Source organism: Daphnia carinata, chromosome 6, assembly GCF_022539665.2.
Source record: "Daphnia carinata strain CSIRO-1 chromosome 6, CSIRO_AGI_Dcar_HiC_V3, whole genome shotgun sequence".
NCBI lineage: Eukaryota > Metazoa > Arthropoda > Branchiopoda > Diplostraca > Daphniidae > Daphnia > Daphnia carinata.
The window spans coordinates 6,739,685-6,765,294 of NC_081336.1; the positions used below are offsets into that span (position 1 = coordinate 6,739,685).

The 25,610-nt window shown below is 38.5% G+C and overlaps 7 protein-coding genes across 7 annotated transcripts; 5 read left to right on the forward strand and 2 right to left on the reverse strand.

Moving 5' to 3' along the window:
• Positions 1 to 735: 735 nt before the first annotated feature.
• On the forward strand, positions 736 to 4,860 carry LOC130702350 (ABC transporter G family member 20-like). Its single transcript, XM_057524025.2, has 12 exons — positions 736 to 1,009; positions 1,075 to 1,497; positions 1,572 to 1,665; positions 1,977 to 2,285; positions 2,349 to 2,740; positions 2,805 to 3,015; positions 3,088 to 3,265; positions 3,336 to 3,451; positions 3,553 to 3,623; positions 3,689 to 3,777; positions 3,854 to 4,030; positions 4,095 to 4,860. Exons 1-12 carry the CDS (start codon positions 870 to 872, stop codon positions 4,400 to 4,402), a joined length of 2,508 nt encoding a protein of 835 aa, XP_057380008.1. The 5' UTR covers positions 736 to 869; the 3' UTR covers positions 4,403 to 4,860.
• A 32-nt stretch (positions 4,861 to 4,892) lies between these two features.
• LOC130702375 (AN1-type zinc finger protein 1-like) lies at positions 4,893 to 5,868 on the reverse strand. Its single transcript, XM_057524058.1, has 2 exons — positions 5,728 to 5,868; positions 4,893 to 5,664 (listed from the first exon to the last, which is right to left on the reverse strand). The coding sequence occupies exon 2, from the start codon at positions 5,653 to 5,655 to the stop codon at positions 4,903 to 4,905; it is 753 nt and encodes a 250-aa protein (XP_057380041.1). The 5' UTR covers positions 5,656 to 5,664; positions 5,728 to 5,868; the 3' UTR covers positions 4,893 to 4,902.
• A 2,642-nt stretch (positions 5,869 to 8,510) lies between these two features.
• LOC130702352 (ABC transporter G family member 20-like) lies at positions 8,511 to 12,714 on the forward strand. The gene is made up of 12 exons (XM_057524029.2): positions 8,511 to 9,067; positions 9,190 to 9,612; positions 9,824 to 9,917; positions 9,976 to 10,314; positions 10,417 to 10,604; positions 10,679 to 10,886; positions 10,967 to 11,144; positions 11,211 to 11,326; positions 11,416 to 11,486; positions 11,552 to 11,640; positions 11,717 to 11,893; positions 11,957 to 12,714. The coding sequence occupies exons 1-12, from the start codon at positions 8,877 to 8,879 to the stop codon at positions 12,262 to 12,264; spliced, it is 2,382 nt and encodes a 793-aa protein (XP_057380012.1). The 5' UTR covers positions 8,511 to 8,876; the 3' UTR covers positions 12,265 to 12,714.
• A 179-nt stretch (positions 12,715 to 12,893) lies between these two features.
• Positions 12,894 to 15,883, forward strand: LOC130702360 (rabenosyn-5-like). Its single transcript, XM_057524038.2, has 10 exons — positions 12,894 to 13,253; positions 13,476 to 13,601; positions 13,665 to 13,967; positions 14,033 to 14,223; positions 14,288 to 14,427; positions 14,587 to 14,673; positions 14,741 to 14,914; positions 14,972 to 15,074; positions 15,184 to 15,299; positions 15,406 to 15,883. Exons 1-10 carry the CDS (start codon positions 13,085 to 13,087, stop codon positions 15,497 to 15,499), a joined length of 1,503 nt encoding a protein of 500 aa, XP_057380021.1. The 5' UTR covers positions 12,894 to 13,084; the 3' UTR covers positions 15,500 to 15,883.
• Positions 15,884 to 16,711: 828 nt separating this feature from the next.
• On the forward strand, positions 16,712 to 20,875 carry LOC130702353 (protein zyg-11 homolog B-like). The gene is made up of 9 exons (XM_057524030.2): positions 16,712 to 16,996; positions 17,066 to 17,977; positions 18,046 to 18,186; positions 18,265 to 18,441; positions 18,511 to 18,817; positions 18,885 to 18,988; positions 19,090 to 19,302; positions 19,383 to 19,533; positions 19,599 to 20,875. The coding sequence occupies exons 1-9, from the start codon at positions 16,922 to 16,924 to the stop codon at positions 19,814 to 19,816; spliced, it is 2,298 nt and encodes a 765-aa protein (XP_057380013.1). The 5' UTR covers positions 16,712 to 16,921; the 3' UTR covers positions 19,817 to 20,875.
• Positions 20,876 to 21,949: 1,074 nt separating this feature from the next.
• Positions 21,950 to 23,083, forward strand: LOC130702376 (U11/U12 small nuclear ribonucleoprotein 35 kDa protein-like). Its single transcript, XM_057524059.2, has 3 exons — positions 21,950 to 22,382; positions 22,453 to 22,666; positions 22,741 to 23,083. Exons 1-3 carry the CDS (start codon positions 22,164 to 22,166, stop codon positions 23,022 to 23,024), a joined length of 717 nt encoding a protein of 238 aa, XP_057380042.1. The 5' UTR covers positions 21,950 to 22,163; the 3' UTR covers positions 23,025 to 23,083.
• LOC130702361 (divergent protein kinase domain 2A-like) lies at positions 23,041 to 25,095 on the reverse strand. The gene is made up of 4 exons (XM_057524039.2): positions 24,551 to 25,095; positions 24,003 to 24,422; positions 23,633 to 23,936; positions 23,041 to 23,559 (listed from the first exon to the last, which is right to left on the reverse strand). Exons 1-4 carry the CDS (start codon positions 24,989 to 24,991, stop codon positions 23,231 to 23,233), a joined length of 1,494 nt encoding a protein of 497 aa, XP_057380022.1. The 5' UTR covers positions 24,992 to 25,095; the 3' UTR covers positions 23,041 to 23,230.
• Between the last annotated feature and the right edge of the window lie 515 nt (positions 25,096 to 25,610).

Genomic DNA, 25,610 nt, shown 5'->3' on the forward strand with positions numbered 1-25,610 from the left:
TAAACCCACCGAATGGAAATTGGAAACGGTATGACGTAATCAAGCCGTGCCTTTCGTAATTATAATTTCTGGCCTGGTGTAAGAACAAGTAGCTCTTTTTTTTTGCAAACCTTGGTAATAATATGCAAAACCATAAAACAAGAGTTTCCATTATTAGTTTTAGCGTGTACACGTACAGAGAAACGCGGCGTTTTTATTTCAGTGCTGGGATGTATTTTCGTAATTAAAGTTTTAAAAAATCAGTTTAAGTTTTACGTCAGAAAAATGTGCTTTGTGTCTCGGTGGTTTCGTTGGAGTGTGGGAGAGATTCCGTTCGTCCGACCCAAGATAAAGGATTCCTTACCCATCCTACGTTTACTGTATCCTTTAGATATGCCGTATGGCTTCCGATGTGTTTAAAAAAAAATCAAATGTGAAATTATTTCATTATCGTTGATGTCATTGACACGTAAGTACTCATCAATCGTGTCCATTTAAGCGTAGATTCAAAACAACAGTTTGATGTTTGAAGTCTATACTGGGAATATGTCCAGTAAACAGGTGGAGAAAGGTGAGGGGTTAGGAAATCATCAAGACAAAAATTAGGCAACAACTGAGCATAAGGTTCAGCTTTGCATTAGGTCAAGGTGATGAGAGGCTAGGTGAACCATTTCCCATATAATGTTACCTCCCACTTTACGCAAAACTCACCTGACACTAGACCTATTTTACGCCTACCTGTCACTCGTGTTTTAGCAATTGACCAAGTCGCATCATTATAGTCACTTGGTCGTAACCTGTCACCTAGTCGATCGCAAATTACAATCTTTTTTAAAATTCAATTTAACGTTGTATTTTAACTTACTTTGATCGCTCGTGTTTTTAAAGAAATGAAGGACGGCGTTGAGATGCCCACCGTTTCGTCCAGTCAGGGTGTTGTCGTCCGTAACGCAATAAAATCCTATGGCGTTGGCCGCCGCCGATCTACCGTACTCGAAGGGCTCGACATGAGCGTTAAACGAGGAACAATGTAATATCCCCCTATTTAATATTTATTTTAAAGGAATAAAATGTCATGTACTCTCTGCCTTTTAGCTATGGGCTATTAGGAGCAAGTGGTTGCGGAAAAACGACATTGCTGAGCTGTATCGTTGGCCGACGAAGCTTTGACAGCGGAGAAGTGCTGGTGTTGGGTGGCCCACCGGGCACGCCGGAAAGCGGAATTCCAGGTCCGCGGGTGGGCTACATGCCTCAAGAATTGGCGCTTTATGGCGAATTTAGCATTAAAGAAACGCTTCAGTATTTCGGCCGTATCTACAAATTGCAAGCAGATTTTGTAGATGCCCAGTTGGAATTCTTATCCAAATTATTAGACCTACCCCCTGGCCATCGTTACGTCAAGACTTTGAGCGGTGGTCAGCAACGACGCGTTTCATTCGCAGTTGCTTTGTTTCACGAGCCCGAACTGCTCATTTTGGACGAACCAACTGTTGGCGTTGATCCATTACTCCGACACAGGTACATTTTAAATCTTCGCATTGTCCTTTAAATGTCTTATTACTTTCATTTGTATTGGGCGATTATGATGGTAGCATATGGAACCACCTTGTTCGCCAAAGCGATGAGCACGGAAGAACGGTGATCATTACAACGCATTACATCGAAGAAGCACGTCAAGCCGATACGGTAAGATTCGTAATTGCATTATGCCTTTAATCCGAAACGAGTGTTTGTGTCCTTGGCAGTCACTTGTTCCCTTGGCGATGTATTCTTTTAATGGTTTTCTATTTCGTAGTGGTGCAATGATTTATTAGACGTAACCTTGGCTAATGGTTGCCCTAAATGCGGGCACATCGTAATAGTGGAATTGTTTTAGCCTTGGCGAACTGAACCGCATAAACATCACTTTCCAATTTGGGCAGCTCATCTTTGTCGTGTTTATCGCGATTTATTGTTTCCCATTTCTCTAATAACGATTTTTTAAAATGTCCCTGTAGATTGGGATGATGCGTTCTGGCCGTTTGTTGGCCGAAGAATCACCAGAAAATCTGTTGAAGAATTACAGACTGCCCACGTTGGAAGATGTGTTTCTTAAACTTTGCATGAAAGACGGGGGTAACAAGCACGATGCTGAGGTGACATCAACGACTTCCAAAGAGATTGATTTCGCAGCATCCCGTAAATGTCACCGTGGAGGTCGTGATAATATGGCTTTTGATGTCAGTCAGTTTGACATAGTTCAGCTGGACGCTGAACGTCTGGACAACATAAAAAGCCATCCCGGATCGTTAGCGAATTACAATGCCGTAAGAAATGGACTACATAATTTCACATTTCAGATGACAGATGATTCTAATTTCGATATTTAGCCAAGCTCAAAATCGACATTACCGATGGAAGAAGGTGGTGTCGTGTGCTTGAATTTCAACCGGTTTGGTGATAACAACCTACGGGGATATAACCAAAAGCGCCCTAATCAGCTCCAACAGATGAGTCTTAGTGCCATTCAGAATTCTTCCCACCATGGCAAACGTGAAAAAGCCGCTACATCATTTCAAATGGATGGACTATTTAATGTTCAACCCATTGGAAATAACATTAAAGAAACCCGAACGGCTAATAACATTCACACAGTCAGCAATTATGATGACCAAGGAACAAGTCAGAGCCGCAGCCGTACGTTCAGAATGGCCATACCGTCTACCCATCGTAGCGCGGCGCTCATCCACAAGAATTTCATGCAGACATTTCGAAATATTGGGTAAAGAATTTTTTAAAGATTGAAAGCGCATTGACCTAGGTCTGTATTTTCTTATACATTTTAGGATGTTTTTGTTCGTCTTCCTGTTACCTGCTCTTCAAGCAATCATCTTTTGTCTGGCTATCGGAAGGGATCCGACCTTTCTGAAGATGGCCATTGTTAACGATGAGCTGGATCCAAGCGAAGGCCGTGTTTGCAACTACACTACGGATTGTTCGTATTTCATGTACAGCTGTCGCTATCTGCGCTTCATTGACAACGACACAATAATCCAGGTTTAAGATTTTGTTTTTCAAGTCTTATTTTTTGGGGGGTTTGAGGGTAACGTTCAATGTGCTCTGTTGTAGATTCCCTATCTAAGTTTACCAGAAGCCATAGAGGCCACGAAAAGGGGGGAAGTGTGGGGTGTCGTTCACTTTGGCCGGAATTTTACGGATGAATTGATGGTTCGCCAGGCGGACGGCAGTGCTGCAAGTAATGAAACAATTATCGCTAGTCAGATCGGAGTTACCATGGATTTTTCCAGTGAGTATTAAAATGTTTTTTTTTTTTCCCAAATACGTGCGTTAACGTAAAGCTTCTTATTCGCTTTTAGACCAACAAATTTCGGTTATTCTTCAACGCCGGCTGAACGAAGCTTTTGAAGATTTCACAAACGATATTTTGAAAGCTTGCGCATACGAACCAACTGCAGGCAATATTCCTGTCACGGTAATGTATTACTTCTCTATAACTTTTGTTTGATATAGGGCGTGGGAAGTAAGGCTACGTGATCTATCAGTTTGGCTTAAGTTTGTGTTTTTAACTTGCAGTTCCTCGATCCTGTTTATGGCAAGAAAGACTCCACTTACACAGAGTTCATGGCTCCTGGCATGATATTGACGTAGGTTACTAGCTATTCTTACCTTGTTTTATGGCTGTTTTAAAATTATTATTTTTCTTCCCAAGGATTGTATATTTTATTGCTGTGGCGTTAACTGCTGGCGTCTTCATCAGTGAACGAAAGGAAGGTCTTTTAGATCGAAGCTTAGTGGCTGGTATGAGGACCTGGAATATTTGTTTTTCTTCTACGTGGTTGATGAATTTAACTAATGTTTTTTTTTTTTTTTACAGGGGTTCAGATGACAGAAATCCTACTGGCTCATTTGGTTAACCAGTTTACGGTGTTGCTTGGTCAGACGGCACTCGTTTTCCTGTGTATGTTGACTGTTTTTAGCATACCGTGCCAGGGCAATTTAGTTCTGGCTGTATTCATTACTCTTCTTCAAGGTCTTTGCGGAATGTCTTATGGTAAATTACGACGCGCATGTTATTTTACTGGTTCAAATCAGAAAATTGTTTTTTTGCGTTCCAGGTTTGTTAGTGTCGAGTTTGTGCGATAGTGAAATCAGCGCCATTCATCTTTCGTTGGGCAGCTTTTATCCGACTCTACTTCTCAGTGGAATCATTTGGCCAATTGAAGGGATGTCGCCTTACCTACGCCATTTCTCCTACGCTCTTCCACAAACGTACGCCATCGAAGCTTTGAGGTCAGTTTTTGCGAGAGGATGGGGTGCTGAATTGCCTGACGTTTATTATGGTATTCTGATCAGTACCGGATGGATTTTTGTTATGTTGGCTATGAGCTTAGCGGTTGTACGTATACGCAAGCACACAGGGTAATTGCGTTTGATTCTATTGTCCTTTTTTATTTTTTTGCGTGCTAAATGCGATATTAGCTTTGCTCTGTTTTTAGGTTAATGATTTTCTGGTAGACCGTTTTATTTTCATTGTTTGGCGTTTCATTTGTATTAGCTATGATCAACTTCCTTACGCCCTGTATGTTTTTCTAGTGACATTTACGCATTTTTATGGACTGGTTTATTAAGTGGGGAAATGGGGGATTTGCTAGGTTGTTACAAGTTTGGTCTTACCTATGTAGTTGCGTATTTGATTTAATTTTTTTTTACTTTTTTCCCCTTCTAATCACAACGCATGTTATGTAAGTTTTCATCACCACATCATACTAATTCGTATCAACTCATCGGTAGTTGGCCAGATCGGTGCCAATTCTTTAAATTGCTTCACCTAGGAGTCATCCATCTTGCTAAGTTTTAAATACAACGAGTACTGATAAACTATATTGAAACTGATGCTAATATAATCTGATCAATTTGAAAAGTTTATTGATCAACATATTTCATGACAACAGTTTGCCCGTTGAAAAGTGTTTCTTCGTCAATCAATTCTGCGATTGTGACATCTTTTTTTTCTGACAGACAATCGCCAGATGGAGAAAACAAATTAAGGTGAGGTTTTCCTGCAATATTATTAAAGTTAGCAGTTTTGCTTGCAGATGCAATAAAATCAATACATTTCCCCATAGACCAAAACTTTGAAACAAATACAGCCACTTGAACCTGCAATGGAGTTTTAACTGAAAAGTACACTCTCTCCTCAGCTGGAAGTTCATTCACACCTATTGAGTTTTGTTTGAGCTTCATTAATTGTACTTTAGCAGCAAGTTTTTCTGATTTCACTCCACGACAACTTGTTTTTTTCCCTGTGTTCTTTAACTGGATCTGCTTTATCAGTTCAGCAGTCTGCACCATTTTTTCCACAGGTTTTTCTAGTTTAGAGCACTGGTGGTCAACTTGATGACGGTGTTGAAGGCAAAAGTGTAAATCACAGAAAGAACATGACATTTGGACCAATTCCTTTGTAGAACAGTTTGCAAGAGAACAAACATGCATTTCTGGAGAGGGTTTTTCTGATGCTTTAGATGAAGAATCATGGTAGGAGTAGCAAGAATGATCAAAAGGTTGAAAATGTGCTTTACAAAAATGTTTTTGACAATAGGAGCAGAGAATAGGAAGGAGATCCAATTGTTGGCATACTGCCATGTTGCATCTCTCACCTAAAGAAGGGAACTCCATTTTTCTTATCTAAATAATAAAAACTATTAGCCAATAATTGTTGGTAAAAACAGCTTTACGAAAGTAGTTTACTGCGTAGTGATTCGATTAAGAGCAAGATCAGCCCACTTCTTTTCAACAGCTTTAAGAGAATTTTCCGTGTTCAAATCATCCGGATCTGGGTCAGGTAGTTCGATAGCAGAAACAGCGATATCATCGGTTGGTAAGGAATCTTTCGCCCACTCTTTATCAACGACTTCCACAAGAGAAGCTTCCATTAGAAACTCGTTGTCCATAGTTTGCCTTATTATTTTCAAGTAGAATCCTACCCCTCTCTTAGTGAATGATCAACGTGGAAGCTTCTTTTTTTGAAATATCATTAAATAAAAACCGTGGACGTAAATTGTACGCAAAAATAATCGAATTTGGGATTTGAAGCAGTCGACTAACCTGGCAAGTAGTAACTGTCAAACAATCCGCGTAAAGTATTTCAAACTCCGCATAACTTTGATACCTTTTTGTGACCTTAGCGCGAGTCATTTGTTTTCAGATTTGCCCACTTCCAGCTTTCCAAATACCAGCTTCCATGTGGGAACGTTGGCTTTTCAGTGTCCTTCCATGTTTAGCTTCGCATTTTGTTTAATGTATGTTTTATGTTTCAGCTTTCATGGCCAGAAAATTCGGTTACCTAATGTGAGCATTTCCAATGTCTAGATAATCTGTTTCCTCTTGACGCAGAATTTTTTAGAATAACACATTTACGTGTTTAACTCAACAGCATGGACAAGGTTTTTATCCCTTCAACAATGTCGGTGCCACGTGTGGGCAATCATTTATCGTCTACTATACTAACCAGGTTATTTCCATCTTTCTTTCTTTATGATTTCTTGGTTTCTTGTTGCTGGTGGTATGCAATATGCCCTGTATTTATTGCCGATCGCTATATTTTGTTGTTTTTTAGCAAGTGTTGAAATTTCAATGAACTTACTACACCCACTGTAGTAAGATTTATTGCAAACACCAGTGGAAAGATTCGAAGGGTATTCAGCATCTAAAATATATCTTTTTTTTATCGGTACTGTTTTTCGACTCAGAAGATACTACCAGATAAAATGAAATTTTCGCCCACATGAAAGTGATGGAGTTTGGAGAACTTGAGTAATGAAAAGGTGATGGAGGACATTCGAGCGATTTTCTTTTATTGCACGCCCTTCCGCCGAATTCCTATACTACAGGTAAGGGAAGTCAGTTCTCTTTTCTTTTATTATTTTGGTGACTTATCGTGAGGATATGAGAAGAAAATAACTAAAGTTTTTCGGAAAGGTCATTTTTCATCATTGGCAGAATCTTGCAAATAAAACTACTCTAGTGTTAAACGTTGCGAGGGAAAATATCGTTGTACTAGAGACCAACACGGGGTTAAAAAGTACGTTTATCTTGTGTCTCTAAAGGACGAAAAAATCATCCTTAAAAAGCGAATAACAGCAAGGTTATACTGTTTTTTTTTTTGCATCGTTTTACGTAAGAAATAATTTAAAGACTTTATTCGCAAACAAAGTAGAACACGTTTCACCTTTTAAAAAATGTGTTCGCTCATCAGACATTGGTAATGATAAGCAATCGCAAAACCGTTTCTACGAGAAATCCTTACTAAACCGTTAAAGTAAGCAATCGGAATGGTGACGTAGAGTTCTTTCGTAAGAATGCATATCCGTTTAAAGTCTGTGGATGGAGAGAGAGAAAGTTTGCATTTGAAAATCAGACATTTTAACAGATAATTGTAGTGGGACCCGGTAACTAATTACCACACGTTGTTTTTAAAATAAAAAAAGAGAAGAGCTTTAAAAACTTATCTACCTATTGAACGAAAACAAGTAAATCGGGGGAAAGGAAATCTCGTTTTAAAATCTCACAAACACGACGAAAAATTTCTTTCACCAAAACGTGCAGGATTAATCTTTTTAATGGCTTTAGTTTGATAATTAAAAATCTTCTGTATCCTGTTTCAAAGCCGTGATGTTGTGGCTCATCTTACGCTTCCAAAGTAAAAACAAAGTTCATGTTGGGGTACAATTAGCATTCCCGTAAAATTCCATTAGTAGTCCGCTTTAGAATTGTGCAATTTTGATGGATTAACTAGAATGTATATTGCGTTGTTATAGTTAAGTGGGACAATATACCGTTGAATATGGTGTTTGTGGCTATCTTTAATGATAGCCGGTAGGCATTATTCATTTTATGATCTGGTAAGCGTATATCAAACGTAGAAAGTGCTCAGAACATGGAGGAGTGGCTTGCATTCAATAGTTCAAGACCTGTCTGACGAGTTCACGGGACATGGTCAATGCCACGTCAACTCAAGAAGAAAGTGTTTTTGCAATCCCTTTTTCTGGTTTGGTTACTTTCATCACCGACTTCATAAGTTTCTTATGAACTAAATGTACTAATCCGGGTTAAACGACCAACAACCGCAACCAAAAACAGTACAGAAAACTGGTTTCTTAAATAGGAAAATAGATCAGTAGACGATGGAGATTGCACGTTTTCTTGTATTCCGTTTCAATGAGCAAGACGCACATCGTGACTACTTATTCATAGTGCTCCGTTTTGATGATTACGCCATAGCATGTTAAGACTATCAATCAAACATTTCCATTACTTTCGAATGAACGAGGGTAAGCAAAGAATTCTCTTACAAATACAAAAATCACACCCATTTATGTCGGCGTTTAGTTCTTTGTAGATGGTTCGCCTTTAAAATGACTAATATCTTTTTGTTCCTTTTTAGGTAAGCGGATGATGGAAAAACCATTGGTTAAGGACGTCGTCGTTTCCCTGATTTCTGCAATGGATTCCGCAACATTTAATTCATTTTTGCAACTGCACCATAGACCATCGAATTTCCCTTTTCTCGTTTATCCTGCAATAAGTTTCGGGAAAAAAAGTCGAAAGCGAGAAAAAAAAACCTGTGCGGGGGAAAAGACGGAGAGCAATGAGAAAGGGAAAGGACCTGGTCACAAAAAGCCGGTCAAGGCGATAGAAAGACACACTACTTTGGTATTTTTCTTTCTACATCGGCTCCCACATAAACTAACATAGCATTGTCACTTGTAATCTAGCTGCTAAAGAAGCATTGTTAGGACCGTCTTATCCCACAACAGTGCAACGAAAAGTTCGTCTCCATTTATTGTTTTATAGCACAATTTCTTTCATTCTAAGGATCGGAAATCGTTCTGAAAGCAATGAAAAGGCAAATTGGCGATTTAAACGTGTCTGTTCCATCGCATCGACCTGGTGGTGAAATGGTCGACACCGGTGGCAATTGCGTTCAATTGGGAGTCATGGTCCGTGATGCGGTAAAATCCTATGGTGTTGGAAGTCGTCGAGCTACAGTACTTCAAGGATTAAACATGAGCGTTAAAAGAGGATCAATGTAAGGAATTTTTCAAATATGTAAAAATTAATTTGCATAATTGGGAAAATATTTATTAAATACTTGAAAAAGTATCAATTGAAACACAAACCATTTAATTTGAATGTTGGTTAATTTTGTAGATACGGACTACTAGGGGCCAGTGGTTGCGGTAAAACGACCCTGTTGAGTTGTCTAGTGGGTCGTCGTAGCTTGAATAGCGGGGAAATCCTGGTGCTTGGCAACGAACCTGGCGCTCCCGACAGCGGAATTCCCGGCCCAAAGGTCGGCTACATGCCGCAAGAATTGGCCCTTTATAGCCATTTTACGATCAAAGAGACGCTTCAGTATTTCGGACGCATCTATAATCTGGAAATGAGTTTTGTCGACGCCCAGGTTGAATTTTTGGTGAAATTATTAGACCTGCCATCAAGCGATCGCTATGTTATGGCGTTGAGTGGAGGTCAACAGCGACGTGTTTCGTTTGCCGTTGCCATATTTCACGAACCTGAACTGCTCATCTTGGATGAGCCAACGGTTGGTGTTGATCCAGTCCTCAGGCACAGGTAATTTCAAAATTGGTTTCTTTTGTCAGTTCTTCAAAGATGTATCCTTCCAAACTGGACAGCTATATTAGATTAGATGGCGTATTGTATCAATATAACAAAGAAATTATTGCCTATTCGTAAAAAGAAAAATTTTCTGGCATTCGCTCACTAGATTATGTATTGTACATTTTTGTGTAGATCTGTTTAACTAACTTTCTCCCATTTGCAGCATCTGGAAGCATCTCATCAGCCAGAGTGTCGACCATTCAAGAACAATTATTGTTACCACTCACTACATCGAAGAAGCTCGACAAGCTAATATGGTATTGCGAAATGAAAAGAGAGAAAAAGAACTTACTCAAACTTCTTTTTGTTTTCTAGATTGGATTGATGCGTTCTGGTCGTTTGCTGGCGGAAGATTCGCCCGATAATCTACTAATAAATTACAATCTCTCATCGTTAGAGGATGTATTCCTAAAGCTTTGCATGAAGGATGAAGGTAACAATCAAGAGCAACAACAACCTAAAATTTTGGAACGCACCGTAAGTTCCAGTAGTATGCGCCGCAATGTAGCTCGGCCGAAACAACCATCTACAGGCCATGATAACATGGCTTTTGATCGAGGAACCAGTCAGTCTGATATTTCTGAAATCGGCGTGGACTGTCAGGATCTCAGGAACACTCGTGTATCTCAAGTTACCACAGCCGATTGCAACGCGGTAAAACTATTGTTTCTTTCCTACTCGTTATTTGCGTGTTTTATCTGTGGCAATCGCTCATTGTAAGTAATTCAATTATGTATTCTTTTTTCTCGGTTACAGAATGTAACTACCAACATTGGTACAATTCCCTCGGTAGCAACCTATGCCAGCCAGACGTACAGCGCCCCTGCAAACAAAAAGGCAGCTGGTAAACGAAAAAACCAAATGTTCAGAATGACTCTGCCTTCTATGCGCCGTCTTTACGGACTTCTTCACAAAAATTACATGATGATGTTTCGGAATCTCGGGTATACAGTTAAAAATCATTAGTGTTATTTGAGTTTTCAATGATAACATTTTTCGCTGTTTTTGACCGGCGAAGCATCTTTTTTTTTCTCTACTTTCTACCGGCATTTCAAGCAACTATCTTTAATGTGACTCTTGGACGCGAGCCGAAGGGATTGAAGATGGGCATCGTCAATGACGAGGTAGATGCGAGTCAAGGCCGTGTTTGCAATTACACGACAGATTGCACATATTCTATGCTAAGTTGTCGCTATCTCCGATACATAAAAGACAACATTATTCAGGTACGATATTTTATTTTATTGTATTGATTTGTTGGTTAAAAACAAAGAGAAATACTCATTCGTTGTATTTTTGGTTGCAGATTCCGTACGATAACGTAGCAGACGCTCTTCAAGCAGGAAAAGACAATGAAGTCTGGGGTTTCTTACATTTCGGACACAACTTTACGGAGGAATTTGAGCTGCGGCAAACTGATGGGGATTCAGCGAATCTAGAAAACATTATTCGCAGTAGAATCAATGTCAAAATGGACTCCACAAGTCAGTTGATGCTTCTTCAAATTTTAATGATACTCTAAATGAATGCCTATTTTCATGCCTGTTTAGATCAACAAATTGATGTCTTCATTGAAAAGTGGCTTTTGGAAGGCTTTGGAGATTTCTTCAAAGATTTTATGGTAGCTTGCGGAAATCAGCCAGAAGCGGGTTACCTCCCAGTCGTGGTACGCTATTGTTCTCCTTAAAAAGTTACTGAAGGTTCAAAAATTTGACAAAACTATTCGTTTACTGCGGTTCGTGTTTTCCATTGCAGTTCGAAGACCCAATCTATGGAAACAAAGAAACCCCGTATACCGAATTCATGTCTGCTGGCCTCATTATCTCGTAAGTTTTAATTTAATTTCAGTATGTTTAGTTGTTGAATTTCATAAAGACTGTTTCTGCTCAAGGGTTATTTATTTCATGGGAGTGTCACTAACTGCTGGCGTCTTCGTCGCGGAAAGAAAACAAGGTCTTCTTGACCGAAGCTTAGTGGCTGGTATGTGTTATGAATATTAAACAAAAATTCTAGTGCTAGTTACCTGTACATCTTGATTCTAATCATTCTTACACAGGCGTGCAGATGATTGAAATTTTGATGGGATATTTGATCAACCAATTTACCGTAATGGTTGGTCAGACGGCACTGGTTTTCATAATTATGTTACTGGTCTTTGACACCCCTTGTCATGGGAACTTGGCTTTAGCTGTATTTGTTACCTTTCTCCAAGGTTTCGTCGGAATGTGTTTTGGTATAAATTGGTTACTTTAACATTATATCCTTTTACTTATTTTCATGAAAATTTTTAATTTAGGTTTACTGATTGCCACTATGTGCGAAGACGAAATAAGTGCTTTGTGCCTTTCCATGTCCAGTTTTCTCCCAGCTTTAGTTGTCAGTGGGATCTGTTGGCCGATTGAAGGAATGCCGTTCTATTTACGAAACATCGCTTATTCTATGCCGATGACGTATGCCGTCGAATCTCTGAGATGTATTTTCACACGAGGATGGGGTGTTGAACATCTTGACGTAGCAGCGGGAATCTTAATAAGCTTTGCTTGGATTTTTGGTTTGCTAATTGTAAGTATAGTGATTGTACGCTTCCGCAAGTATACAAGTTAGACGTTATTGATCTGAATTAAGAAATTCCCCATGATTGCCGGTTTTTGTACATAGCCGACATAGCCCCCCTAAACAATCTTACATACATTTTTTCGTCAGAGAAATAGCGAGGCGGGTTGCACTTCACGTTATAGACAGTATTTTTCAATTGCATTTAGAATTGGGAAACATGGCTAAAAGTTTTGCGTTCAAATTTTTTACGCAATATTAGTTCTTGTATCACCTATCTCTCGGTTTTCCATTTCACCTGTGTTTATATTTCAGCCACAGTATTTGTGCCATTTTATCTGTTGAATTAATATGAAATTCTAAAGATACTATAATCCTATAGGGAAACTGGGCATACATGCCCTTAGTGTTATAGATATATTAATTTCTGAATATTCCAAGTTTAAGTAAGTCGTTTAGCAATATTCGTCAGGCTAATTTAATACAACGGTGTTGAAAGTCGCTTCCTAGTCATAAACATTCATTTATTTATTAGACGAAACGCATAGCATAACTGAAAATTTTGGAAAAGCCGTTTCATTCTAGGCTAATCAGAATCAAATTTTTAAGTCACTATTCGTTAGCTAAAGATCGGTTAACTTCCAATTTTTGAATCGATTAAATTGCGTATTTTAAAAGTAGTCTGCTCTCCATGGGGAACTAGTGGAGGGCGTAATACGACCGCAACTTTCGCACATTATAATGAAATAAAAAAGAAAAAAAAACTTTGAGAAGCTTAAGTTATACAAGCTGATAGCTCTTTGTGGTGTGGTGCTATACGGTTCGGGTTCTTCTTGTTTACCACTTCGTAATAGGGAGAAATTCGATTAAAATGGCGACTGGTGTAGAATCGCACAGTGGAGAAAATGCAAGTGGAATTCGTGAAGGATTTATTTGTCCCATTTGTATGGAAGATTTTGTGACAGACGAAAAATTACTTCTTCATTTTGAAGAAGCTCATGATACCGAAGAGGATAAGGATGTTCTTCAGGCATTTAAAGGTGGGCTGGTACAAAGCTGTTCGGAATCAATAACTATTCATGTTAGACATGTGTAACAGACACTTTGTTACAAATGTCATTGTTACTTTACTCTGGTTCCTTAACTCCCACAATAACATGAAGTAGATGTGGTTTTTAACATATATAACAACCAATCAATGCAGCAGAATGAATAAGTATGTACTTTTATGTATCGTTTTCAATTATTTTTTGTGTTCTCAGATTTTCTTGGGAAAGCGAAGAAGATCCTGAAGTCAGACAACCCATTTGAAATTCTTGAGAAGGCCAATAGTAAATCTAGCAGCCAGAAAAAGCAGGAGCATATTGAATGGGATCCCCAGGATTTTGGTAATTCAATACATTTAGTCAATACTGTGTTTTTGGTTTTTATATCTGACACATGAATGACAGGCGTAATACGCAGTCATTGGTCGGACTTCCGTAAATTTCGTAGCAACCGCATGGATTTTTACGCCGCCGAAACAAATAAATTAATCATCAGACTCGATAAAATTGTATCCTGCTTGCCCAGTGAGGCCACCAAGAGACGGGAACATGAACAGAGCGTAGTAACTTGGGTTAATGACGAAGATGTACAATTATGCCCGCAGTGTGCCAAGTCCTTTAACATCCTCAGGCGGAAACATCACTGCAGAGTATGTGGCACTGTTCAATGCCACCAGTGCAGTCAGTTTCTCTTGCTTTCATTTGCGAGTACGTATTTGATTATATCCTTCCTTTTTGAATGCTCATGACTAGTGTTTTACCTTTTTTTTTAGGAAAATTAACGAATCCCAGCTATATTCCAGCTTTAGATGACAGCAAAGACAATATACCAAGTCCTCCTAAACGATTAACTCACGCCGCCTTCAATGCCCTTAAACGGACGGGATCAACCACCTCCTTAACTTCTCTAATCGATACCGATACCGGGGAGGGTCATATTAGGGTTTGTTTTTATTGCAAACAGGTCAGTAAAAAGAAACGTGTTTCCGAATCAAATTTGTTTTTAAACTGTGGGGTATATTTTTCAGCTTCTTGAACGACGTGAACTGCAAATGGACAGCCGAAGCCAGAACACTGTTATAGCAGAACTGTATAGTGAAATGCGAAAGTACATGGAAAAAGGCAAGGAGTTGATGCCGGTTTATTTGAAAATGCTTGAATCCTTTAGGTATGTTCTATTCAAAGTTATGGGCAAACTAGTATCTCAGCCTAGATTATAAATCCCTGCAAAATTATTATTTTAAGCTGAGATAGTAGTCTGTTTGTAGAAGCACCTTGTAAAGCAAATTTCGTAATTCGAAATAACAACTTTCCTTTGATTGACAAGTCAAGGTGAATCCACTTACAGTTTAAAAGATGCTCAAGAATGCCGTCTTAAACTGCTGAAAATTGCTGAATACGTCGATGGTTACAGGTATCACGTCCCATTTTTCGATCGTCTTTACTTGTTACTGCCATTATACAAATTGTTGACCCGCCAGTAAAAAAATCCAGTCCTTGGGTATTGACGATGAAAAGAATCCAACGACAGGCACTGCCCTTTCATTGCAACTAAAAATTCGTCTATCTGCCGTAAATTTTCTGAAGGAAAATCTGCTTGGGTTGCCCAATTTACCTACAGATGAACAACTCATGGCGTTACAAGCCGAAAGACGGTAAGACCAAGAACGTGGCTTAACAAATGTTTGTATTATTGTGTGTTTTTCATTCAGTCAAGCCATCGAAAATCGTATAGCTCAGGAAAAAAAAGCTGTTTTCGAAAAACGTGAAACGGAAACAAGGCGATACGCCGATGGTCATAGAGAAATTGAAGCGGTAAGTATTTTTTTTCTTTAAATTTTTTTGTCTATATATGTGCAGCCGACGTCATTCTTCACAGTTGCGCACTCGAGAACCAGATTTAGTTACATAATCTTTTGAACAGGTTTCGGTGGATAGAGGCTGGGGAGTAGAAACTTCTTACATACGAAACGTAAACGAGTCGGATGATCCCATGCTACAACAAATGCAAATAATGAGAAATTACATTCAACAAGCAAGGTACTATAGGCAAATATCCTATACTACTATGAAAATTACTATTAAAATTTGTTTCTAAATGCTTGTATTTTTTTCTTTAACTTTATAATTTTTTTATTTTCAACAGACGTGCGAATCGTTACGATGATGTTGTCATATTAGAGGCAAATTTACGCGATCTTCAGGTCGAGCATGAACGATTGCGATCCCAGCCATCGTAACAAAAGTTTCTGTCGACATTCCATCATAGGATCAAATTGTATTTGGTTAGATACTACGTTTATTCATCCCAAAATGTGATATTCTTTATTGGAGAATACGATGATTGTCTACGTAATAATCAACGCTGTAAACTTCATTTTTAATGTTAAAAGATGTAGTAAAAACTAATATCTTATTGGAGAATTCTAATTTGCTTAGATTTGAATCGTTAGATTTCCTTTGCAGTTCGAGAATAGCCAAAATGCATTCTGAGTGAGCATAAAATGGTATTGGTTTCGCAAATGTTAATAGAACACAAATCCCTCAATGAATTCGTTTGTCGGCCGTGTGTTGACTTTAACCGGTGAGAATACCAAGAAATACACGATCATTGATTTTTTCTATCACGTGGTTTGATGCCCCCTCCCCAGGAATTTGATGAAAAAGAGAATAGAAATGGGTTTATGTATTGGCATATACTTTGCTGAAAACAAGGTGAATCCAGCAATCCTTATTTGGTAACTTAAGGCCAAATGAGGACTGCTAGAGCATTAGGTTTTCTGCACGTTGACGAAAGAGACCATGTGTCGCCATGTATGACGGATGCGCATCCGTAACCTGACTCGTACGAAAGAAGGAACACACACCGACGATTTGATTTATAAGAAAGAATACAAGTAAAATGTTATTTAATATTTGCAACGTGAACATCTTTGAGGAGTCAACAGTAAACTAGTTCTTGCGCCGAAGTGTGAAAGTTCTTCTTTATCATAAAATGACGTTCTGAGGAAAATAACTTAATTTGATACTTTTAAAATAACAATAACCATTTTACTGTAAAAATAAAAGGCGGTTGTCGTATTTTGCTCGTAATTAAAGCTTATATGTAAGTCGACATAAACTTAAAATAGCTGTATAAATAAGGTAAACGATAGTCCTCAATAAGACATCAACATAGATGACAAGGGCATAAAAATATGCTGTAAACGACATAAACCAGTCAGTAACAGTGTTGCCTATTAAATTAAAGATCAAAAGCACATTATTATGTTCCATTAGTAAAATGGTGAATATTTGCAATACAATGTTTAAACTTTTTTTTTCGTAGCAATAATCATCTGTATTTGGTATTTAGTTCTAACTTAAATTTTCGTACGGCAAACACTGTGCGCCGTTATCGCTAGGAGAAAGTTTCGATGCAGACGACTGTTGGATCAGTTTTAGCCAAGCAACAACACATTGATCATGTCATACCTGATTATCACTGAAGAAACTTTCAATCCGTCTGTCTGTTAAATAAAAAAAGCATTCCTGTAATTTACCCATTCCATTTATTTCCACTATGGAAATTTGAATCTCCATTAAAGTGCGTAACGCATACTTGTGTCAAATTTTTCAACGGAGTACGGTAACAGTCCACGGTTCATCCGAATTTGACGAAAATGTATGATTCACCTATAAGCTTGCAAAACGTCTGTGCAAATTACATCGGTGAAAATATCGAAGCCTTTTGCTGGGTGAGAACTAAGTTTACTAAATGTGAATGAATGTCAAATCAGTCTTCATGGAACTTCATTTGATTTCAGGCTGAAGGTGATGAGGAAGCAATAACACTTACATTCAAAAAAGGACATATCTACTTGCACACTACCTTGTCTGAGCAACTCTTAAACATCTTGGGACAAAAGAGAAAGATCAACGATGAAATATTATCTATATTCAACAGTAATAATACCAGGTTAGAAAAAGTTATCATGCCGAATGCCATGAATCTCACCTGCAAAGGTTTGAAAACCCTCAAACAGCATCATATAGTGGACCTAGAAGCAACACAGTTAAAAGTTACTGTCAGCGATTTGATAAGCTCACTCAGTGAATGGACAATTGAGAACTTACGGAGCTTAAGTGTTAGTGACTGTACATTTGTTGACAGCTCTAAAGTGGCTGTTATGGTCTCTTTGTCCAGACTGAAAAATCTAAGAACATTGAATGTGAGCTACACTGAATTTAACAATCACGGCCTAGAAATCATTGTTGAAGACTTGCGCCATCTGGAGTGTCTTGACCTCAGTGAAACCCGAGTTTCAGAAATATCTCCGTTGCGAAAATGCCGTAGCCGTTTACGTGCCCTCGTTATGCATAATCTGAAGATATCCGATGCCGCCATTCCTGTTATAATGGATCTACCTCGATTACGGCACCTGGATGTGTCGAGGAACTCGAACTTTTCGTCACGTTTCCAGCAACACGTCTACGTCCTGCTTGATCACATCACACCACCCTTGCCACTCTCTATCACTGAGCTCCTTCTTGAACCAGGAGCGCTATGCGAATTGGAGCACCTAGACATATCCGGCTGCGACCGCGTGGAAATTGACGCCTTAGCCCAATTTATTCAGTGTCATCGATCATTGACATTTCTTGGTCTGCTGGATTGCGAGGCCTGCTATGACCATATGTTTGTTGAAAAAATTAGCCCGTATACTACGTCTTTGCTGGTAAAAACAGAATGTCATAGGTACAACCTGATTAACAAAACAAGAAGTTAACTTTTTTTTCTTGACAGGTCACTGGATCCGCCAATGAAGAGCAAATCTTAGAATCACTCATTCGCTACCCAAAGCGTGTGAGGTGCACCCAGAGGTCTCTGTATGAACTATTTTCTCTAACCCAGCAATTTTGCGAACCGAGGGTAGATGTGATTGAGGTAAACGTTACTCTGTATGGAAAGTCATTAAGGCTATTGTGTTATTATTTTGCAAACGTTTTCTTCATATTTTTTTAGTTGGTATTGCGAGCAATGCGTCTTCATCCTGAAGAATTCCATATTCAAATGGCGGCTACCGCTTGTGTGTACAATTTAACCAAAGGTGACGTCGGCCAGAAAATTCATCCGCACGTTCTCAAAGAAGTTGTTCATTTTACGTTAGCCGCCATGGAAAATTTTCCCAACCATTTGCAAGTAATTAGTATTATGAAGATAGTCGTACATTAATGGAAACGAATGATTTTCTTATTATTCGTTAAAAAGTTGCAAAAGAATACCCTATTGACGTTATGCAGCGACAGAATTCTACAGGATGTCACATTCGACCGTTATCGTTGCGCGCGGTTAGTTCTAGATTGCTTATGCATCTTTGATGATTCTTCGATGGGCCGTATGAGCGTAGCAATATGCTCTATTCTGGCAGCGAAAATTTCGACTTCAGAAACCACAGTTCTGGGGTCAACACCAAAATACATGCGCAAGTTGCTAAGGATGGTAAGAACTAAAATGGAATCGAGTCAGGTTGATATCACTCTAAAGTTCACACTTTCAGCATTGTGGAATCTCACCGGTAAGGATCTTACTAATTGTTTGCTCAACGTTGTGGAATTTAAACCTTTAATACTTTTCACTGTTAGATGAATCTCCCGAAACATGTTCAATATTTTTACGCGAAGGAGGTTTGGAACTTTTTCTTGAAGTGCTCGAAGCTTTTCCTGGTGAATCTACTGTCGAAACTAAGGTAAGCTTTAGATCTTCATCTATTTGGAAAATTTATTCTCATTCGATTAAGATAAATAACAACATAATCTAAATTGCGATACGTTTAATTTGAACACAAAGATCCTTGGACTGATCAATAATATCGCCGAAGTGAAGACTTTGCGCCATCGATTGATTGTAGATCCATTCCTTTTGGCTCTTCGTAGGCTTTTGCGCTCTCCGCTCATCGACGTTGCATATTTCGCAGCCGGCATCATAGCGCATTTGGCTTCAGGTGGGGTTGAATTTTGGACTTCGCGAGCTATTCCACGACATGTTATGCTTGAAGAATTGGTAAAGGAGATTGTTTTACTGAACTATTTCCCATTTTGCTTTAATTTTTCCTCTTTTAATGATGATGATCCAAAAAACAGGGTTTTGTAGTAATGGAATGGAGTAGCCCTGAAAGTGAAATGGTGGCTTATCGATCCTTTTCACCATTCTTCCATTTGATTCTATGCTATGAAGCACCACAGGTTCAGCTTTGGGCCCTTTGGGCGATTCTACATGTCTGTAGCAAAAACGGTAAACTTTTTATATTTTTTGCTTTTTAGTAAAACGAGCTTGATTTCTCTGTCTCTGTTAAATAGGAAAGCGTTATTGCTTGATGTTGTATGAAGAAGAAGGAGATGAAATATTGAGTACGATAGCTGCAAATTCTAACACATCAGAAGAAGTGCGTCAATTTTGCATTTCAATAATGGATCTACTGAAAATGCAAGGTTTAGTTCGAAATGGGAAAAATGCTTCAAAACTGTCTATTGATGAGCCGAATAGCAAAATGTTAGAAAATGATATTCATTCATAAAAAATTTAAGAATTAGGAGAATAATATTTCACGCATTACGACTTATGCTTATGGGATTGGGAATGTATAAAAACAGCCCATTAAATTTCCATGGCCTACAGTACCCACCAAATTATTAGGCACACCTCCCCCATTTACGTGTATTCTTATGGCGCTACGGTGTTTTTTAAACTCCCATTGCTATTTAATGTATACAGGTAGATTTTTTTTTAAATTTTTGCTGATCAGATTAGGTCGTGATCTACAATTCACTAATACTTAGTTTTTTTGTAGAACTTACCGCTAAGGCTCTAGGTCCTCGTTCACGAAATAGGCACACCCGGTTTTTCCCCATAAGCGTAATGCTAAGACTAGGTTTTTTAAAATTTTATATAAAATACTTAGAGTTAAGCTAAAAAAATTCATTTTTCCCAAAAGATATAGCATTCCTTACTTAATATAGATGTAATGTTATTTTTTCAAAAATAATTTTTCTCAATACCCCTCCCTATCCCTTGAAGTTAACTCCCGTCTAAGTTTTGGGACGGAAAGTGTACTTCACACTTGGTCACCAGAGGCGCTGCAATGCAGCTATTTGCCGTTAATGTTTGAAATTGTTGGGGGGTTTTTAAAAACATAATGGCTATCAATAAGAGCAGACAAAGTTTTATTTATTCTTTGTACTGTTTATTAAGAATTAAGTTAAAAGATTAAATTAAGAAGAAGAAAGCCATTATGTTCTACAAAAAAACTAAGTATTAGTGAATTGTAGATCACGACCTAATCTGATCAGCAAAAATTTTTAAAAAAATCTACCTGTATCCATTAAATAGCAATGGGAGTTTAAAAAACACCGTAGCGCCATAAGAATACACGTAAATGGAGGAGGTGTGCCTAATAATTTGGTGGGTACTGTATATTATTACGGAAGATTGAGCATCTTCTCCTTTTATTTGGCTAGTCAACTGTGATTTTGAAGATGTAGACCTTTACCAATGCTCTTGTGATTTGTTGTTTTGTATTCTAGAAGTTATAGGCATCTTATCAGGAAACGAAATACAAATATATGAAAGTCGTAAATTTTGTTACGGGCTTTAAAAGTTTTAAATATAAGCTTTCCCATGTTCCCTCAGGAAAGGTGTAATTTTTGGACAACTTATTGCGTTCGACACGCCCACACATAGCGAATTGGAAGCACTTCACCAGTCACGGCGAATTGTCTCTTGAGCCTCTGGACTTACGCAGTTTCATGGAAGCGCGCAACAGTCTTGGTAGTATACTCGCACCGCCAACGGGCATCTCCTCTGTGGCCTGGATACGCGAGCTTTTGCCATTCTTGCAACCCATTGACTTAATGTGGATGTGGCATATACAACCTGATGTATCTGACAATATTCTCCTCCAGAATACAGTTTAAGCTTTGACTACTGGTTTAGGCGAAACAATGACGTTCATCGTGGAAAGCCCACACCTTCAAAACCACAAGAGCTCACTGCTCCACAACCTAGATGTGGATACTCAGCTTTGAATACCTTTGAGTTGTTGTAGAAAATTGGTTGATAACACTTAGCTCTCACACGAATATTTTACCTTCTTGGAAATACAAACTTTTGCCGTAGATTGATCATAATTATAACAAATGAGATACGTGGGAAACGGATTAATAAGCTGAGTATTGAAGTTTTTTTGTTTAAATTAAGAGGAACTATATCTGTATAAATAAGATGTTCTAGCTCTCCTACTGAGTATGGACCACGATCCATCTTCCAGCTCGAGCTAAATTGTATGCAGTTATGCACGATGAATATCCACAGAATACTGCCAAATAACAAAACAAATGAACCTAAAATTGACAGCTGGATGACGAGCCAAAAAACAAATGAAATGCGAATCCCGGCGAAACGATTTTATCATTTCATTTATTTACTTGTATATTAACCATAAGGTTGTATTGTCTTCTCTTTCATGTCTTTATTCTCTTTCTTGCAACATGATTAATGTATTAACAAATTTAAGCTTCCATTCTTAAAACGCGGAATTTTCTCCAAGAACAAAAACCAATCAAGAACCAATGCTAAACTAAGCTCTCCGTTTAGGGGCGGGGCTAATAAAAATGAGCACTGTTTCAATTTTGAGCAGTCTGCCAGTCTCACGGAGAAGAAAAGACATATGTTGATTTAGCTATTATCTCGTTCGTTTGTTTAGATTTACTTTGCAGAAACAGAGAGACGGTTATGTTTCGTGGTTTAGATTCTGATGGTACCAAACAATACTTGTCGTTCACAGATAAGTAGTGATTATGGTTAATATTAGATTCACAACAATCAGCAGTGTCATGTATAAAGACTAGATATTCAATTCACTGAAAATGTCGAAATTTGACCAAAGCTGGTCTCCGTATGCCAAAGTTTACGATCCTATCCGGGTAGGTAGTATTGATGGAACTCATACCGACCCACATGATAATGGAATCATAAGAGCTTGCAATGCTTCTTACCATCCAAATCGCCTGCTTAAAAACAATTCTGAACGGACACTCTTTATTGGTAGGCTAGACAAAGACGTAATGGAAAAGGATTTGGAAAATGTGAGTATTACCAGACTTATGAAATTTGATTCTCAGTTTTTACTTGGTATTATCTGTTGAATCTCCCTAGCTATTTTCCAAGTATGGTACACTTGAGAACGTAACTGTTGTAAGGGATATTGTTACTGGATTCTCAAAAAGATATGCATTTGTTGAATTCAGAAGTAGGCATGATTGCCATCTGGCTAAAAGTAAAGAACAAAAAACAATATTAAAAGGAAAAGAAATACTAGTTGATTTTGAATGTCAAAACACACTCCCTGGATGGATTCCTCGAAGGCTTGGTATAGTACAACTTTCTTTGAAACCTAAACAATCAACAATGTTTGGATAACTAATAATTATATTCTTTCTTCAGGTGGAGGCTTTGGTGGTAAAAAAGAATCTGGGCAGTTACGTTTTGGTTGTGTAGACAGGCCATGGAAAAGGCCCATCCAAGTTGTGTCTCATTATAGTAGAATGCCCAAGTCCGACACCGAGCAACGTAATGCTGAATTCGAAAGAGATCCACAGCGTTTTCCGCCCAGAATTTCATCCCACACCAAAGGTGGAAGAAAAGAGCATTATTCGTTGCATACCAAAAGAACGCGGAATGAGAAATCCTGTACGCCCCCCAGAAGCTTGAAGCGTCGTAGAACTTGACATTACACATTCTTCGTCTGTGTACGGGTATTTTGTATTATACGTATATTTTTCATGTTGTCAAGCCTTTCCATTACGGAACATATGGCAAAATGAAAACCAAATGAGATTCACAAGCAACACTTGATGTAACGTTGTGATTTTTACGACAGGAAAGAACTAGGAAGTCATTGAGGTAAAAATTCGAGATCACTTATCTGCAAAAACTAGACGGTTGAAACCATCTCTCCGTAGATTGAGATAAGATTCTTAGCCGCCTCCTCTCGTGCTCCAGGAGTTGAAGATGAATAGCAGTCGGACTGATACTTGTGAATAAGCGGGAAACGTTCTAGGATGTAATCGGGTAAACCGTTCATCAATCCAAAGCTATCCAGGGGTGAAAACAGTTCTCGGCACACGGCAAAGTAGTTGTGGTCGTTATAGAGACGATAACACATATCTTGCTCACTATAGCTCACGCAGTGGGGATCGGAAGGTAAATGTTCACAACCGGCATTATCACTCGCATAAGGAACGTCAAAATTGTTTGGCCGATCTGAAATAAAGGTCATAAGAAATTTGAAGATCTATGCTATTTCAGGTTTTATTGACTATATAAGAAAAATTACCATTTTCGATTTTTTCTAAATCGACGACTACTATATTTTCACCGTCCACGATCTTCAGTATTCCATCCAAACTAACGGCTATATTATAGAGACTTAAATCAGTGACATACAGTCTGAAACCAGCAGTCCCGTTCGTGAATTTGTCAGCAATTTTTAACATCTGCAGAGCCGCATCAATGCGTTCAGTCAAAGAGGCGTCAGGTAGCCACTGTGCTAGGTTTGGTCCGACATATTCTTCTACTATCACTCGACCGCACGCCCCGTAGTAGACAGGAAAAGGCCATCCTTTGTTGGCCGGAAAAGACTAAGATACGATTTTTATAAGGGCTGATTAAGCAAGGGCACGCGTAGTGCAAAAGAATATGCTTACCTGAAAAATTAAGGGCTCTGAATTGAGTAGTAGTAAGGTCATCAAATTATACAGACAAGTTAAGCGGTAAAGTCCAAAATTATTCTTTACGAATTCATTTTCAATATAACTCAGCTTGCGTTGTGAAGGGCAAATTAACAAGTCACTTCCTTGGAACAGATCGGCGGATCCCTCTAGCGCATTACTCCTTAGATCATGAGATGCAGGGTCAAAGTTGCGTAAACGATGAACAAGCGTACTGCAATTTCCTTGCAAATCCTTTACCCGGTCTACCCACACATTCTGATGCGTGTACGGACGAACAGCTGTCGACACGCTCAGCTGCTCAATTGGTCTTCTGAGGAGTCCTACTGATTGCTCTAGTATATGACGATCAAGCTGTTCAAGTTTTGCATTATGGCCTAGCTTTTTTAGCACAACCTGCAAATTAGAAGAATATTAAGTACTTCTTATGAACTGAAAGTGACCCATGTCACCATTCAAATTTCAATAGGTTACTACAAAATGAATAAGACGGGTATGATGAACACGTTGCTTACAGAACTTACATGTTTATCCTTGAAAGTGGCAAAATAAACATTTCTTTTATTGAGTAACTGAGTTGCTTTGTATCTTGACCACGTCTCTGGCACAATATCACCAGTAAGGAAAGCGGGACACAGCTGAACTCCAAAGCATGCAGGACATTTTTTGATTTCCAGAAACTTCTCATCTGCCACATTAAGGTATATGGGAATGGCTGACCTAAGGAGGGCGGTTGAAAAAACACCAAATATTGCTATCCACACTAGTATTGGTGTCATTATTGAACAACAAAAACGGGATTCCTTTTTTTGATTTTTCGATATATCGCCTTTGCTTTCAAGCAGCTGCTGCTTTTCGCCACTTTCTAAAGAAATCCTTTCTTTGAAAATTTCTGTTCGGAAACGCATTTTCAACGTTGAATATAACTTCTCAGAAGCCGAAATAACCCTTCGCCTTCGTCTCATCTCGTCCTAAGCCTTGTTTTGATTTTATTGCTTGTTTTGTTTAGGGGCTGCATATTGCCAGTTCTAAAAAAAAGTAAACGCCCCCTATTGCCGGTATGTCGACATGATTGCCAAAATGTCTAAAACTCTAGTGCTAGCAGTCTAAGTACTAGGTAGCGATGTGGTAGTCCATGGCAATATTTGTTATGACTTGTGAGACTAGTGAGAGTAGTGATAAGACCTTCCCAATAACTCATTTCTTCAACATATTGGTGGTTTTTTCCAAGATAAGTATTTTTTGCTATGTTTATTATTTGAAGGCTGGAATTACTTTAGATCTTGTTTTTGTTTGAGACCGTGGCCAAAAAAGATGGTTTGAAAATCGTATGGCTAATTTGATATGGCAATCAAAAAGGGACTATCGGGAGTTAACAGGTTGCAGGGAAGGAAGAAGGGGGATGTCTAAAGTGCCAGATTTGGGCATTTAGTTTTGGATCGTTTTCAGCGCCTTCTCTTAAGCAAGTTAATGCAGTGGTAATAGTGCAATTTGACTGCATTTGTTGCTATTCATTGGTGTTGTGCTGCCGTAACGCGTACCATTTACGCATGTACAAATGGGGTTTCAGATGAAAAACAACAG